The sequence below is a fragment of the Meriones unguiculatus genome, chromosome 19 (genome assembly GCF_030254825.1).
Source record: "Meriones unguiculatus strain TT.TT164.6M chromosome 19, Bangor_MerUng_6.1, whole genome shotgun sequence".
NCBI classification, from domain to species: Eukaryota; Metazoa; Chordata; class Mammalia; order Rodentia; family Muridae; genus Meriones; species Meriones unguiculatus.
Genome location: NC_083366.1, coordinates 64,235,886 through 64,253,494, shown reverse-complemented (window position 1 = coordinate 64,253,494; position 17,609 = coordinate 64,235,886). Strand labels below are relative to the sequence as shown.

The window sequence follows — 17,609 nt, the reverse complement described above, 5'->3', positions numbered from 1 at the left end:
GTTGGCAAAGTTGTACACCTACTTTGCAGAGGAGGAGGCTAAGGCTTGGGGAGACATAACCCAAGAACTAACCACATCATAAACAATAGGGAGGTGTTGATCCAAACTCAAGAGTGTCCTTCTCCCAAAAAGCATTTCCTCCACAGTCTCCAGAACAAGGCTGGGGAGTCATGAAGGATTCGAAAGACACTAACACTTAAGTCATCCCAGAAAGCTTACCCAGGTCCCTTCTACTTCCCCTTCCCAAGTTCTTGGCCATCTTGGGAGGGTCTGACCTCTCTCCCCACAGTGGGATGACACAAAGGACCATGTTAACTACAGAAGGAACACAGACATCACAGTGACAGGCAGGGTCGAGGAGGCAGAGCAAGCCAGGAAGTGGTCGAGGGAAGCCATGTATCTTAGCCGTGGGAGCACCATTAACGAGCTGAGGAAAAAGCAGCTAGCTGAGCTGGCGCTAAGACACTGAAGGGATGAATACCGGGAAAGCCAGCCTGGCAAGGGCCACAGGCAAGCAGGAGCTGCGACTCACTCATCCCTGTATCCACGCCTTCCCAGCCTCAGGCAGTCATGAAACCAGATGAACAGCGCCGAAAGCAGATGCTCCAAGAGAGGGGAAGTGATTTGCTTCAAGGTGACAAACTATGGCCAACCAGACCCAGGCCCAGCCTTTCCCAGAGGGTCACTTTCGTCGGTAGCCTCAGCTGTAAGCGCATCATCTGCTCCCCCACCCAGCACCTACACAATGCTCGCCCCCTACCTACACAGACACACCCAAGGAAGCAAGGACCACAGCGGACCATCAGACCTCAACGAAAAGGCCGCCAAGGCCTGCAGAGAAAACTAGCGGGCGAGTGGGGCTGTAGGGAGTTTGGACCCCAGCAGCCGGGCACTGGGACCGAGCTCGATCACTCACCCCCACTGACCTGGACCGCAACTCTGGATCTCCTGCCCCACCCCTGGCACCTCCCACCACTGGGCAGGGTGACCTTAGCGCCCCGGGCGGGGGTCGCAGTTGGCCACTCACCTCTTTGAGCTGCTCCATCTCGCTGCGGATGGCCTCATAGTCCACCTCGAGCTCCTCGAACTGCAGCTTGAGCTGGTGCTTCTCCTCGAGCACCGCCAGCCCATACTCGGCCGCCTGAATCTTCTCACGCGTGGTCTCGGCCAGCTCGTGGGACAGCCGCTTCACCTCGGCGCGCAGCCACTCCGGCTGCGCCTCCATCACCAGACGCGCATACTCCTCCTCCTCCGACGGCGCGGACATGGTGGCCGCGCGCCGAGGCCGGCTCCCACCTTGGCTCCCAAAAGCCGGGCCCTCTTAGCCGCCGCCGCCCAGCCCCGACGGCCGCCCGCGCCGCCGCACTGCTCCTCCCTGACGCGCGGGGAACACTGGGGGCTGCAGTCCCACTGCGCATGGACTACACAACCCACAGCCCCTTGCTCCTGTCTGGCCAGCGTCTGTGATTTGTCTAAATATCAAGGGGGCGGGATCCTAACGTGACGCAAAGCTACGTCTCCCTTAGCATTGTGGGAGATGTAGTCGTGCTTTGCGCTCAATGCTTGGCTGGTTGTGCGGCGCGCCCGCCTGGCTCCAGTCGGTGATTGGCCGGAGCTGCTTGACGTGACAAAGGTAGGGGTGCCACCGACCCGAGCCTGGGGACCCGGCAGCTACACCGATGACCCCCAGCCTCTCGCTCCCAGCCTTTGTAGAGTAAGGCGAGCCGAGCTGTGGAGACCATAGTAAGATTTGCCTCCTAGAATGACAGAGCATCGCTTGTGAGACTGTGGCGCGCGCTCTAAGCGGGATTTGAATGACTTGTGGCGGGCCGTGGGCACTGCCAAAAGGATGCCAACAACCCGACTCTAGGGGGTCAGGAAAAACCAGGCTCGGACACCACTTCCTCTTGTTTCACAGTCCGTTAGGAAATTCTTTCATGAAACGAGGCACTTAAAGAGAATTGTAGCATACATGGTTTAAATATTGTTTCGGCCTGACCGATTATTTCAAACATAGCTGTACCCTTCCCCGTAAATCTAAATAAAACTTCCCTCCTCGTATGTGTGGTTTGGAGATAACACGCTTGTTCTTCTCACTGCCCGCCCCCAAAACACCACACCCTACAGCTCCTGACTACCATAAAGCAGAGGTCAGCTAGAGAGATGGCTCAGAGGATAAAGCAGTTGCTGAACAAGAGCGAAAATCTGCATTTGCATTCCCCAGAACCAACATAAAGGACTGACTATAATCCTTCCGAGGCAAGATAAGAGACTGGAGAATCTCCTGAAGCTAACCTGGTGTGTGAAAGGAGAAAAAACAAAGATACCTTGTCTCGAACAAGATGGAAGACGGAGACTGACAACTGGATGTTTTCCTCTGACTCCCACATGCATGTGGGGCCATGTGCACACGCAGAAACATGAATCCATTTCATACATGCACACACATACACACACACATAAAGGGAGGGAGGGAGAGAGAGATATTAAAAGAAAATCTAGGGTTAACACCAAGAGTTGTGTAGCAAAGACCCAGCACTTGGGAGGTAGAGGTAGGAGGATTTCAAGGCCCACTTGGTCTATATAGCAAGTTCCAGGCCAGCCAGAGAGACCCGGTCTCAAAAACAAAAGAGAAAGTTGTATAAATAAGTGTGTTATTTCTCCCTTTTCTTTAGCCAACCTGCTTTTCTAGGACAGTCCTGATCCTAGAAAGGTCCTAGAGAGGTCCATATAGAAGGCCCATGTAAGCCATTCACAGGAAGGAAGGGAGGATCTAGAAGGAACAAGCCTTGATCCAACAATTGTGAAGCTCTGTAGTTCTTGTCCAAGGCTGACCGGACTGGGAACCTCTCCACCCTGACTAAGAGGGGAGTGTGAGGAGAGAAGGGGACAGCCATGAGCAGGGGTGCAGAACCTGACCAGGGAACTTTGAACTTGAAGAGAAGGGATGCCAGGCACGATGAGACACAGAGGGTGGGTCACTACCTTTGTGGGCTTTTTGCATCGGGAACAGTGCTGATCAGCATGGTCAGGGCCAGTAAGAAGGCTTCTAGGATCTAGTTTGTCACTGGTAAGGGTGAGAGAACCAGGACATACTTCCCTGAGGAAGTGACACCCGGAAGAGACAGAGAGGACCTCAGGGATGAGGAAGATGGTTCTGCCCCCACCTGCAGAGGATGGACCACATCTCGAGCACTCCTTGCCCACTCGCAAGCCTTGCCCAGTCTTTGACCTGTGCCAGCTCACTCAGTGTTCTCAATGTTTTGGTTCACACCATTCGTTTTATGAATGAGGAAACTAAGGCCTGTTACCAAACCCTTGGTACTGTCCTTGGCTTCCCACCCTCTCATCTATTCATGCTGCCAGCAAAGGCCGTCACCCTGCTTCTCAGCAAATACTGCCGGCAACTTACCTGCTTCTCCCAATGGCCATTCCCCAGCCTCAACCCCACCTCTTCCCCACCCCTCCAAAAACAAAGTTCAGATGTCCCAACCATTTTCAAGTCTGTACTCACTCTAAAAGGGCCTCTTCACACCACCCACCTGAGTGTTGATTCCTCTTCTGGGCTTGAGTTGCTTCCTTCTCTTGCATACCACGCAGCCTTACACCGTAGATCACTTAGAATGTCAGCTGCAGGAGGGCAGGAACCTTGACAAGGTCCAGTATCTTCTAGCCCTTATCTGTGGCTCCAGCTAGCGTCCCAAAGGATTTCTCTCATACAGTTTGGCCTGATCCAGCAAGGCTCCCTGGAAATATGCGCCCCCTGGTGTTACAAGAGGATGAAGGCAGGTAAGAACCTGAAGTTAGTAGTGAGGACTTGCCTACCAGAAATGCAGACAGTGGCCTTATCCAGTGATGGACTACAAAAGCCCTAGGGGCAAAGACGAGTGGATTTCTCCCTACCAACCTGCTGCGCAATTGTGAGCAAAGGCTCCAATGTTTCAGACACCCCAGACAAAGCTGGCCGGTCCTGCACAAAGATGCCTTAGCGAGCACTTGACCTCTATGGGGCACGTTGTCAGGACCTGTGCGCTCACTGTTGCCTAGAGCATTGTCCTTGTCCATGTGAGCACCTCCTTGTTGGCCCAGGAGCAAAGTGCTCTCCTCTTCAGGTGGCAGCCTGTTTGGGTATACTTGACTAACCTAGACGAACGGTGCATGACATAGCATTCCTGAGCACCCATGATGTATGACAGCGAATGGTCATTGGCTTAAATTTAAACGTCACTTATTCAACAAACTCCTCTGGGTCAGTCAGGCCTTGGAGATCTCAGCCACATCATTAATGGTAGTACCAGAGACATTTACACCCTTATACAGCATTTGTCCTGCTCTAAGTCCCGTGCCTTGGTATTAATTTATTGGGCTAGTGAGATGGTTGAGAGGGTAAAGGCACTTGCTCTAAGACTGATGAACCTGAGTCCAATCTGGAGACCCACAGGAGAGAAGGAAAAAAACTGACTTCCAGAAGTTGTTCTCAGACCTACGGGCGTACACACATACACACACATACAGAACTGGCACTCTACACAAGTGTACCTGGTCACTCAGTGACAGAGCCACTGAATGGGAGCTGGATTTCATGCTTTCTCTCCTCTTACTCCTGGCTGATGAGCAAATGGATACTCCTCTCTCTCGGGTATTCCTGTCCTGACCTTTACTTCTTTCCTCATGTATCTGGGGCCATGGGGTCCTGTGGCTTGAGCCAAGATAGCTCTGGATGAGACAGCCCATTGGGACTATCACCCAACAGTTAGGCTGTCTGCCAGTGCCTCTCCTAGCTTCACAGAGAACCTTTTGTCCTGTAAAAATCTGACCTACTCCTTAACTGATCCATGGATTCAACATGGACCCTATCAGAACTCTAGATGGCTGTGTTTGTTTTCTAGAACTCTATCCATCAACGGGGTAATACTGAAAGCCTAGTAACTAACCCATGCCTTTATGGTGAGAATGTGCTCCAGAAGCCGCGGATATCAAAGAGTAAAGTCAGAAGCATCTCATGTGAGATGCACAATTAGCCCAACTAGGATTAAAAACTGAATTAGTACTATAATACTCCAGAAGAAAGCATAGGTATCCATTTTCATGGCCTTAGATTAAGCAGTGGCTTCTTAGGTATGACAAATGAGCTTAAGGAGCAGAAGGAAAAAGAGCAAGAGTGAATGAGAGAAAGAGACAGAGAGAGATAAGGAAGAGAGATGAGAGAAATTCGAGAAAGAATATTAATCACTGGTTAAAATCTCTCCTTCAAAAGATGATTATAAACAAAATGAGAGAAATCTGTGACTGGGGTTCAGCCCCTGAGCACAGGTGTCAGCCACAAGCTGCATCCTCAGAGCCCTGCTCCGGACACCTTGGATCTCCTCGTTCCCTGTGTATTGTGAAGACCTCATCTAGGGAAGAGCTGGGAGTGAAGGGCTTTTCTTTTCTTTCTTTTCCTTCTCTCTTTCTTTGTTCCTTTTCAATTTTGACAGTCTCTCTAAATAGTGAGTCCCTGGAACTCACTCTGTAGTTCAGGCTGGCCTTAAACTCATAGAGTTCAGTCTGTCCTTGCCTCCCTGAGTGCTGCTGTAGGGAACCGTTTTCATCTGAGGTGAGGGATGAGGCAGTAGTGTGAAGGGTGGGGGTGGGGTAAAGAGTAGCGAAAAGGAAGAAAAGCTCTCTTATGCATCAACATTGAACTTTATGAACACTAACACCAGCGAGTACATTTGTTTGCTTATGCTCATAACAATGCACCATACACAGAGGGATCCAAATAGTAGAGATCTGTTTTTTCATAGTCCTGCATCATCCAGGTGCCAGCATGGTCCAGTGGTAAGGTCTTCCTTCCTGGTTCACAAGCAGCAATCTTCTGGATCTGGATTTATGCTTACATGGTAGAGACAGGTCTCTGTAACAGGGAACAAGTGTGTGTGCGCGCGCGCGCGCGTGTACATGCGCACGTGTGTACGCACACATCCGTAGAGGTCAGAGAAAGGTATTAAGTGTCCTCTTCTATTAATCAATCCCCTTTGACCTGTTCCTTTGAGGCAAGGTCTCTCCCTGAACCTGGATCTCACATTTTCTCGGCTGCATTAGACACTAGCAAGCTCCGGTAATTCTTCTATCACTGCTCTCATTCAAGCTGTGGTTACAGATATTCATGGAGCACCTGGCTTGTTATATATGGGTGCTACAATCAGAACTTATGATTGTGCATCAAGTTCTTTTAACTACTAAGCTATCTCTCCAGCCCCACCTTCTTTCCTTAGAAGGACACCAGCCTTGCTAGGTCAGCCCCTCCCAATGCACGAGCTCATTTAATCTTTATTACCTCCCAGTAGGCCCCATTAGGGACTGGAGCTTCTACATGGCTAGGGCATGGATACCCAATTTGGTCCATAACAACAGAATAATAACCACCAAATCATGGTTGGTAAATGTGTAACAATCTACGTAGCCATTAGAAATTAAAGTCCCACGGTCTAGAGAGATGGCTCAATGGTTAAAAGAACTTGTTGCTCTTGCAGAAGACCTAGGTTTGGTTCCCCACACCCTCATGGTGGCTCACAACCATCTGTACCTTCTGATGTAGGGGATCTGACTCCCTCCTCTGACCTCCATCAGCACCAGGCACACAGGTGGTGCATTCATATCCATACAGGCAAAACACTCACACACATGAAAAATAAAATGATCAAAAAAATAAAGTCCCAACGTATGCAATTTTTTTATTTCTTTACTCCAAATACTGAATCCATGGCCAATTTTGTTTTGTTTGTTTTGGTTTTGGTTTTTCGAGACAGGGTTTCACTGTGTAACCTTGGCTGTCCTGGAACTCACTCAGTATAACAGGCTGGCCTCAGACTCACAGGGATCCCCCTGTGTTTGCCTTCTGAGAGCTGGGATCAGAGGCGTGTGCCACCACCACTGCCTGGCCCCACAGCCAGATTTAAGTTAGCAACTTCAACTAAAATGAATAGTGTTGGAAAGAGACGCACAGTACCAACTATTGCCTGAGGATTCCACTCAGATCCAAAGACTGAGACAATCTCAAGAGGACCGATGATGGTAAAATGTAGCATAGGAGTTAGAAAGTGATGAAGCTTTTTGTATACATAATTAAACTCTCTCTAATAGAAGCTGTTTAGCCAGGAAGTTTCTGCACATTTAATAGCCTGCTCTTTTAAGTTCAGAATGTACTCAACCACATAGTTCCAAGTTGAACACCAAGTGCTTCCTTACTGTTACTATCTGCATTTATTGATGTATTTATATAGTTTAAATTATTCAAGCCAGCTCTTAAGATCTATCTGCCATTACCATCATGGCTTGGGTAATAAGCACATGCAGACATGTCTGGCTTTTTAAATAGATTCTGGGGATTCAAGATTAAGTTCTCATGCTTGCATAGCAAGCATTCTTACCCACTGAACCGCCTCTCCATCCCCCAGCTGCAGGCACTTACAACGAAAACCAGCCTGGACCACTTAGTGACCTGCAGAGCAGCTTGGTTAATAGCAGGCACTTGCCTTGCAAGTGGGAAGACTTCAGTTCTGTCCCTGGAACACACGTAGAAAGCAGAGCATGGTGGTACATGTTTGTACCAGTAACCACAAGATGAGAGGCATAGGGAGGTGGATCTCGGGAACTCCCTGGCCAGCAAAGCCTATCTGGTGAAGTTCCAGGCTAACGAGAGATGCTGTCTCAAACAAAAGGTGGAAGGCATCTGAGAGACGACACCCAAGGGTGGCCTCTGACTTTAATTTAGTGGGTGAATAGATTGTTACACATCTACCAACCATCATTTGATGGCTATTATTCTTGTTGCTATGGACTGATTTGGGTACCCCTGCCACAATCATATAGAAGCTCCAATCTCTAATAAGGCCCATGAGGAAGTAATAAAAATTAAATAAGCTCATATGTGGGGAGGAGCTGATCTCATAAAGCTGGTGTCTACATGGACATAAAGAGCTATATAACAGTTATACACACACACACACACAATACAAAAGAAAAATGTAGCTGCTGTTTGTTGAGAATCTATTGTCTTAGGTTTTATTTAAGCTATAAGCATTTACCTTTGTTAATCTTTACTGAAGGCTCATAGCTGTGTTAGCTTTCTATCATGGTAACAAATAACCTGAGACACTCAGCTTGAAAAGTGAAAGCAAGAGTTTCCTTTGGCTCACGGTTTTGGAGGTTTCAGACCATGATTGGTTGAGCCCTTTGCTTCTGGGGCCTGCGGTGGGACAGCACTTCACACAGAATGAAAGTGTTCACCTCATGACCAGAAATGTAAGAGGAGACAGGACGGGTCAGGGTCCCAGGCTCTCCTTCAATGGCATGCCTCCCAGTGACTCCCAGGCTTCCCACCAGGCCAATTAACACATCCCTATAGTCTAATTATGCAGGTGAGGTTGTAGTTTCGAACTTGAGATCACTCTTGTTGTTTCAGACACAGGAAGACTTAACACTAGGGGTTACTTACGAAATAACAAAGCCAAAAAATGTACATGTCAGAGACCTGTAGCTGGATCTCAAAGTCACTATAGTAAGTGGTGTTTCAACTGTGCGACAAGAACCTACAGAGAAACTACAGAAAACCATGGCCAAGGTCACAGCTGCCTAGATCCAGGAAGCTGGGTGGAGCTCAGAGAGACAGGTCCTTGTAAAGTTCACATCGGCCAGCATGTGCACGCCATACGCCACCACTGCTGGGAGAGTGGTACCTTCGTCTTTTCCCTCCAAGGAGTCAGTCTGCGGAGCCCACATCTGCCCATCCAGCATTTGAAAACGAAAGGTCCCTGGCAGATGTAGCTTTCAGACTGATGGCCCTTGCAGCCTAGGGGACAGAGACATAAGCAGGTGCTGCAGAAGTGATGTCAGATCCCCTGGAGCTGGAGTTACAGACGGTTGCTGGAAACCAACTCAAGGCCCCGGGAAGAGCAGCAAACAGCCACTGAGCGATCTCTGCAGTCACAATAGCAGAGAATTTTGCAATAAAAATGTTACTTAGATCTAGATGTGGTGGGATATGCTCATAATCTTAGCGTTTAGGAAGCTGAGGCAAGAGATCAAAAGGTTAAGGCTTGCCTGGGCTACAGAGATAGCTCAAGGACAGCCTGGGCAACTCAGTGGGTCCCTGGCTAGAATGATAAAGTAAATAGAAGGCAGGAGATTCAATGAAGTTGTAGAGCACTTTGTTTTGAGGCATGAAGCTTTAGGTTTACTCCATAGTATTGCAAAAATAAATGGGTGGATAGATAGAATTACAAACACGATATTATTTGCTTATATTTGTTATGTGTTTTTTTTATGTAGGTACGTGAGTGTGTTGTATGTATGTGTTCATATGTGTAGAAGCCAGAGGTCAATATCCAGTGTCTCTCTCAATAGCCCTCCATCTTGTTTTTTGGCAGTGAACCTGCAGTACATCAATTCAGCTGGTTAGCTGCTCTGCAAGCCCCAGGGACACACACATACACACACACACACACTCCCCGTCTCTGCCTCCTCAGGGCTGGGAATATAGACACACACTGGGCTCTGAACTCAGGTCCTCCTGCTCAGACAGCAAGCTCTTTACTGACCGGGCCACCTTTTCAGCCCCCAAAGAACTCCTATGAGTCTGGAGAAAATAAGACAGTGAAATCACAACAACAACAAAGCAAAAGCCCAATCCACAGAAATCTGGAAATTTCCCAATTGCACGCATCAAACTAAATGTTTATGGAAATTGCTGATGTTGGATACAAAGAGCCTTGCCATTCTTGACTGGGAAAATTGCTACCCATTTCTATCTCTTTTTGTTTCCAGATTGGCCAATTTTTATCGATCCATCTTTAAGCTAGCAATTGTTTATTCTATAAGTGCTCCTCTTCTGTCGTTATGCTTTTCAAATCCAAAATTAGAATTTCCACCTGGTTCTTCTGTATAATCTGTTATTGCTGAATTTCCTTATTTTGTTGAATCATTGCTGTTATGCATACCTTTTAGCTACTTAACTTTTCTAAAAGCTTAATCTTTGAACTTCTTTACAATGGCTGCTTTGAAGGCTTTGTGATAAATCCAGTGTCTGAGAACAATAGGACACAATTCCTTCTGGATTTCCTTTTTCTTGGTGTTTGTTAAATACTTGGCATTGAAGTGCAGTATTGCACCAGCTCAGAGAGAGTTTTTGTCTGTGTGTTTGTTTGCTCCCAAACTCTGTCTCCCTGACAATACTTGGCTATTTTGTTTTATTTTTATGCAAAAGCCTTGCTTCCCAGCTTTTGTCTCTGTGACTTCATAGTTAAGCATTCAGCCAAAGGCTTGCCAGCTTATACTCAGAGCCAACATGGCTTTACCCCTGGCCAAGATCTGCATTTCAGCAGAAGATTGGGTTCTAACCATGACTGCATTCAAGTCTTCTCTGGCTTCTACATTAACTAGGAAAGGAATGAATCTCAATAAAATGATCACACAGTCCAAAGTGTTTCATCAAGACAAAGGGTTTTATTTTTGCCGAAAGGTGAGTAGCTGTGCAGGATCAAGCAGGCAAGCCACCCAGCAGGGGTTCCGCTGGGGGCCCTGTTATTTCTAACATGAATCAGCCCTTTGCCTCACTCTGAGTGCTCAGAGCTAGACTTCACATCCGTACACAACTGGCTAACTCAAAGCACTGCATCTGGTAAGTAGAATGAAAATTTCAGCACACATATTTTGATTAAAAAAAAAAAAGCACTGACCCTGGAGGAAGTTGAATTTCTGCCAAGTGGCTTCTTAATAATTTTTTAAAACAAAGTTTTATCTTATTTAACCTTTTGATAGAAAATACAGCACAAAACAAGAAATAGAGAATAATAATAATAATAATAATAAAAGAGTACATTTCTTTTACACACAACCAGAAGAGGGAAAGGAGGGGGACAGGGAGAGAGAGGAGTGGATAAGGAAGTGAGCTCTCAGGAGTACCTGACTACAGGGCACTAATCCCATGACAGGAACCCCACCCTCACAACTTCCTAGAGGCTAAAGTGAAGTTCCAGGAGCTGAAACTCCTCTGGCATCCTTGGCTGTGGGACCCTTGTACACCATACTTCCATCACCCTGTTGGTGAAGTCCTGACTGGGGCTCCGGTGAGATGGAGAGGATATGAGGAAGTACCAGCTGAGAATGTGCAGGAATGTTTGGCTGGATTTCTGAGAGGTCACTGCAGCTATCTCTGCCACCTGAACCTGTTTGTGAGATGGATGCTCTGTCAGATTAGAGACATCCGCCCTCCCTGCTGTGAGATGGCAAACATGTAAGTTCGCTCCTCAGCCCATATTAATTGGCTACACTCCATGAGAACATACAGAATTACCCAATCTTACATACATCATTATATGCCATTAATTTGAAACACTATCCAGTACCTGCCAGCCAAAAAGATGATCATATTAACAATAACATTAGATATTACAGTTTTATCACCAACAAATTCTCTTCAGACCATCATGTGGTACACACACACACACACACACACACACACACACACACACACACACACACTACACACACAGGGTGACACTTCATAGACCTTAGATTGCAGTTGATGGCAGGAGCTCATGAGTGCCACCCAGTGGTGAGTACTGGGATTCTGGACAAGGTCCCTCTCAGTTGCTATATATGATATCTGAAATTACTGGCTTCCAAGTGGACATTAACTAGAACTCTACTAAGCCTGAGGGACTTAAAATAATCTTGAAATCTGAAACACCTACAGTGCTCGAGTGATTGGGAAGACAGTGCTGAGAAGAGCTGCACAATGAGATGGAGGCAAGCAGAGGCTTGAACACCCAGAGGCTGACTAGAGAACATCTGGGGGTCTCTACCACGCCTGTGGCCACAATGATGGTACCTCATGGGCAGTACCCACTGAGCTGTAGAGTGGCTTGATTTACAGAGAGCTATTTTCAAGCAAATGTTGCCTATTCACGTCTGATGGTGAGGCCACCCTAATACAACCTATGAAGAAGAAACCCGGAGCCGTAGCAGTAAGAACAGCCAGCCCACCCAATGGCACGACCCGTGGGCTGTTTTTCTTGCAGTGGAAAAAGGACTGCACAATGCTAAGTGCCCTTGTTCTAGGATCTCACTGACTCAAAAGCAGTGAGCAGTGGCTTGGCCACGGGGCAGACAGCAGTGAAATGGGCTATTGAAGAGACACCTAAGTGGGTGTGGCCCTGTGTAACTCACTATTGACACTTGAAGAATCTTTCCAAGATCAGGGATAGAGTGGCTGTAGCAAGTGTGTGTCCTAGGGAATGAGTCCCTCCTAGGTGCCCTCCTGGGTTTGACAAATGGAAGGACTTGGAGGCCTGCAGCTGGGAGAGGTGGGCTGCTTGTAAGGGAGTCTCTGGTATAAAACACCATTAATAACTTTCTTGTAGAGTGAGATATGACAGTGCATGTCATTCGAGGGCTGGGGAGGCAGACAGGACTCCTGGGGCTGGTTGGCTAGCCAGGCTCCCTGAACTGGTCAGCTCCAGGTTCAGTGAGAAACCTTGCTTCAACAATAAGGTGGGACCAGGGAGAGAGGTTAGTGGTGGAACATTTGCCAAGCAAGCTCAAGGCCTTAGGTTCAATCCTCAGTGACACCAAAATGATGACAATGATATGGAAAGTAATCGAGGAAGACATTCGACATCAGTCTCACATACAACGTGCATGCACACGCACGTACACACACACACACACACACACACACACACACGTTGGCATACTTTAAAAAAAACACTTTTATTAACATTTCTTTTATCTTTCTCCCTACTTCCCCCCAGCCCCTTCCAACACCCCAACACCAGGTAGGAGAGAGAAAGGGTTAGTGGGAGAAGGAGTGCAGTTCTCTTAGCTGTTTCCTGCTGGTTAGGACCATCCAGTTCCTTGGAGCCAGTCCAACCCTCATTTCAGATCTCCAACTTCTTGTCTCACAACAGCAACCAGGAGCGGCAGGGGGAAGCAGGAGCAGCCTTGCTCTTTCTCAGAGCTTCCACACTCTCTGGACTCTGGCATTTACTCTCTCTCCAGAATCCTTAGATTCAAACTATCCGCAGCTGGCAAAGAGTTCCTCTTGGAGCCTACATGAGACAAATAGTTGCTGCTGTGGACCATCTGAATCAGTCCCACATCCCACACCTGGGACCAAAACAGAACATGTTTATATCCACGACACAGATACACACACACACACACACACCCTTTTGTTTATTTTTTTTTTTTTTATAGCAGAGGCTGAAACTACGAAGAGGTAGAACATTCCCTTCAGAACCAAGGGGCACACTTGGTTATTATTTTATTATTATTATTATTTTATTAAATTATTATTTTAATAAAAATATTTTATTTATTTTGTGTGTGCATCAAGAGGGGAGGCACAGGAGCAGTGTCACGTGTGTGGAGGGCAGGGGACAGCTTGTACGAGTCAATTGTCTCCTTCCACCATGTGGAGCCCAGAGATCAAACTCGGGTCAGGCTTGGTGGGAAGCACTGGTACCCTTCCTGTATTCTCGCTGGCTTATGAGACTGATGCTTCCTATCCCCTTTCTAGGGGCTAAAGACTGACCAATTTGTTGAATCAGTTCAAAGGACCAACTGTTGGTTTTATTGATTTTTCTCTAATATGCACTGAGCCCTGCTGATATCTTTCAGTTTCTCTCTGTTTTAGGGTCCTTAGTTTCTCAATATGAAGAGAAGCTTACATTGCCATTCATACATTTCTTCTCTTTCACAACATCCAGTGCTGTGGTTTTCCCACATAAATACGGTTTTACCTGCCTACAACAAATTTTGAAATGTATCTTTTTTTCCAGCCCAAAGTATTAATCTGGGCATGGTGATTCACACCTATGAGCTCAGCTCTAGGAAGTGGAGGCAGGAGGATCAAAAATTCAAAGTTGCCGGGCATGGTGGCATGTACGTTTAATCCCAGCACTTAGAGGCAGAAGGAAGGTAAATAAATCTCTGTGAGTTCGAAGCCAGCCTGGTCTACAAAATGAGTACAACCAAGGCTACACAGAGAAACCCTGTCTTGAAAAACAAAAAGCAAGCAAGCAAGCAAACAAACAAACAAACAAAACCCTGGCATTGCAGGATGTAAAAAAGACAATAAAATCATGCTAAAGATTAAAACGTATTTTATTATTTTTATTTTAGCTGGGTGTGGTGGCACATGTCTGTAATTCCAGTACTCAGAGAGGCAGAGGCAGGTGGATCTCTGTGAGTTGAAGGTCAGCCTGGTCTACAAAGTGAGTCCACAACAGCCAAGGCTACAACAGAGAAACCCTGTCTCAAAAAAACATAATAATAATAATAATAATGAAATTGTGTATATATGTGTGTGTGTGTATGTATGTGGGTTTGTACACGTGAGTGCCCAGGTGCTCCAGAGGGCCTTGGATACTCTGAAACTGGAGTTTCAGAGTGCTGGGAACCAAACTTGGTTCCCAGGGTTCTGTAAGGGTAACAGGTGCTCTTAACTGCCAAGCCATCTCTCTAGACCCATGGTTTAAGCTTTAAATTTTCTCTGAGTGATGTTAAATCACAGATGTGAAACACCATGAACATCCAAGAGACCTTGGGAGAAAGGAAATGAGCTTAAAGGAGCCTCTTTCCCTTTGCACACACAGCCTAGCCAATATTCACACGTCACAGGGACCAGCAGGCCACAAAAGTTGCCATTAGTACCTGGCAGAAAAGGTCTCTGAAGGTCGCTTATCAAGCTTAGCTGAACCTGGAGAGCGAGTTTTATTCCAGCGGTGTCTGAGGACAGCTGGGCCCCTGGCCTGAGAACAGGATGCCTCCCTGGTCCAGACAGTAAGCTCAGGGCACAGCTGGCCTGACTCAGTGTGCTTATTGCATAGGAAAAGGAGAGGTGAATGGGGACACCTTCTTGGGAGTTGACCAAGAAGGGTGTGAGATTCTAGGAGAATGGTGTCATCTCCAAGACAACCCTTGCAGAGACCAGATATCCAGGCCCATGTGAGACACAGGCTCTAGAGTGCTGGCTACATGATACCCTACCAACAGCCTGGGAAAGACCTATCTATCTATCTATCTATCTATCCATCATCTATCTATCTATCTATCTATCTATCTATCTATCTATCTATCATATATCTATCTACCTACCTACCTTCATCAAAGAGAAACTTAAGGAAACGAAGAAACAAACAAATAAAACCAGCTCTTATTATGGGTAGAAGTTTTCATGGGAAAAAGGCCTGGGGACACAGAAGCACACACAGGCCATAAAGGAAAATTGTTAGAAGTGTTTGTTCCCTTAAATGACTGTGTCCTGCTGAGTTTTGCCTTTCTCTCTCTCTCAACACTGAGTCATTTTTATTGCAGGCTTTAAGAACAGTGTCATTTTGGAAGCTGCAGTTCCCTACAATCTACTCTCCAGGCCCCAGCCTCTCCCTTCTTCCTCAGGGAAAATTTGCCTTCTCTGCAGTTCATGTTTTCATAATCGTTCAGCTGATTTGTCTGTGTGTTGGTTTCTAAGTTGGCACGGGTGCTCTCCACACCACAGGGAATTTGTACTACCGCTGTGTGCTACCACATCTAACTTTTTATGTGGGTCCTGGGGGTCCAAGCTCAGGTCATAGGGCTTGTGCATTAAGTACTTTTACCCGTTAAGCCCCCGGCCTGAATTTCTTGCTCACTTCCTTCTGAGTCAGGCTGGCCTCAAACTCATGCAGCTGAGGGTGACCATGAACTCCTTCCTGATTCTCCTGCCTCCATCTTCCAGGAGCTGGGGTTACCACTATGCCTGGTTTACTTGGTGCCTGGGCTGGAACTCAGGGCTTTGTGTATGCTAGACATGCACTGTACCAATTGAAGTATAAGCCCAGGATCTCCTTTCTTTGTAGCATTTGCCTGTGCTTGTAACATTGTTTTGTTTTGTTTTGAGACAGTGTTTCCTTTTTTTCTTTTCTTTCTTTTTATTTTCTCTTAAAGATTTATTTACTTACTATTTATACAGTGTTCTGTCTGCATGTGTGCCTGCACACCAGAAGAGGGTACAAGATCTCATTGTAGGTGGTTGTGAGCCACCATGTGGTTGCTGGGAATTGAACTCAGGACATTTGGAAGAACAGCTAGGGCTCTTAACCTCTGAGCCATGTCTCCAGCCCCAACACATGGTTTCTTTGTGTAACAATCCTGGCTGTCCTGAAATTAACATTGTAGACCAGGCTGGCCTGCTCACAGAGATCTGCCTGCCTCTGCTGGGTGCTTGTAACGTTTTACAGAATGAACAGGTATTTCAAGTTACCTAGCACATTCAGCCCGGTCCTCACTCTTGGTCACCACCTGTGGCTCTGATTTAGAGGAGAAAAAGTGGTGGCATCAGCTCCTCCCTAACTCCCAATCAAATCTGTTGATCTGGGAACAACTCTCAGCACTGGGGGGGGATACAGTGTATCACCATGAGATACAGAATGTATCAGACCCACCCAGGCTCCTGGCCAGAAATGTCATCTTACCTCTCTCAGTCATATACTCAGCCTGGGCCGACACAAGATTGGAATGAGCAATATCCACCTCAAAACAGAATTTGGGAAGGCAGGAGGGTACATAGCTGGAATTCATTACTCAGGAGGCTGAAGCAGGAGGATCCTGGGCTACATTAAGAAAAAAGAATATCCAAAATGTGTTTTACATGAGAGATCAAAAGATAAAAATAAAATATTGCTATATGTATATTGAATAAAATTACATAATTTCTTACTAAATATTTACAGAATAAGTGATGGATTAATCACTGTGACCCCTTTGTGTGCCCCAGGCCCTCACACCTGTAATCTTAGCACTCTCCTGAGGCGATGGGAGGCTGAGATGGGACTGTGGCCTGGGAACTCAAGGGCTAGCTATCCTGCAGTTCACACCCTAGAAGCAGACACAAGAGACCTCAAGCAGAGTGAAAGGTGAGAACCGAGTCCTGAAAATTGTCCTCTGACCTCCATGTGTGCACTGTGGCATGTATGTGCCTGCTCTAGCGTGTGCACACACACAGAGACAGAGAGGGAGGGGCGGGGGAGGGGGAGAAGAAATAAGGAGAAAGAAAGAGGAGAGAGAAAAAGGAAGGAAGGAAGGAAGGAAGGAAGGAAGGAAGGAAGGAAGAAAGGAAGGAAGGAAGGAAGGAAGGAAGGAAGAAGAATGTTCTTAGCTCTCTGTGCACAGGGCTCTTTAGCCTTTCTTCCCTTCTGCAGCAAAGGAGAAATGTCCTACAAGCATGGCCAGCTGCTGAGGTCTCTTCAAACCCAGCAAATGAAGCTCAGAGTTTAAAAAAAAAAAAAAAAGCAGCCCACATTTTTTTTTTCCATGTGACAGGGAAACCCACAGTGCTTGAACCTCAGATTTAGATTTTGAACTATAAAGTCCAATGCAGACTCAGATCCTTCGGGCGGCAGTCTGTGGCATATTCTGTGCTGCATGTGGTTAGCACCACCGGGAGCCTCTTTTGGGAAGCAGAACGTGGAGTGAATCCCGGAAGTGAAACTGTGCTATGTCGTCTGTTTGTCTGCCCCCATTACAACCCATTCCACACACAATGTTTTAGGGATTTCAAATCAGGCCTTTTTTTTTTTTTTTTTTTT

The 17,609-nt window shown here is 46.8% G+C and overlaps 1 protein-coding gene across 2 annotated transcripts in view; it reads right to left on the bottom strand.

Moving 5' to 3' along the window:
- Nucleotides 1–1,394, bottom strand: part of Bicd2 (BICD cargo adaptor 2) — a 45,319-nt gene extending 43,925 nt beyond the window's left edge. For both annotated transcript variants that reach the window (XM_021658219.2, XM_021658220.2), the window contains exon 1: nt 1,028–1,394. In XM_021658219.2, coding sequence (XP_021513894.1) covers nt 1,028–1,267 — 240 coding nt within the window. In that variant the 5' untranslated portion in view covers nt 1,268–1,394. The remainder of the gene's footprint in view (nt 1–1,027) is intronic.
- Between the last annotated feature and the right edge of the window lie 16,215 nt (nt 1,395–17,609).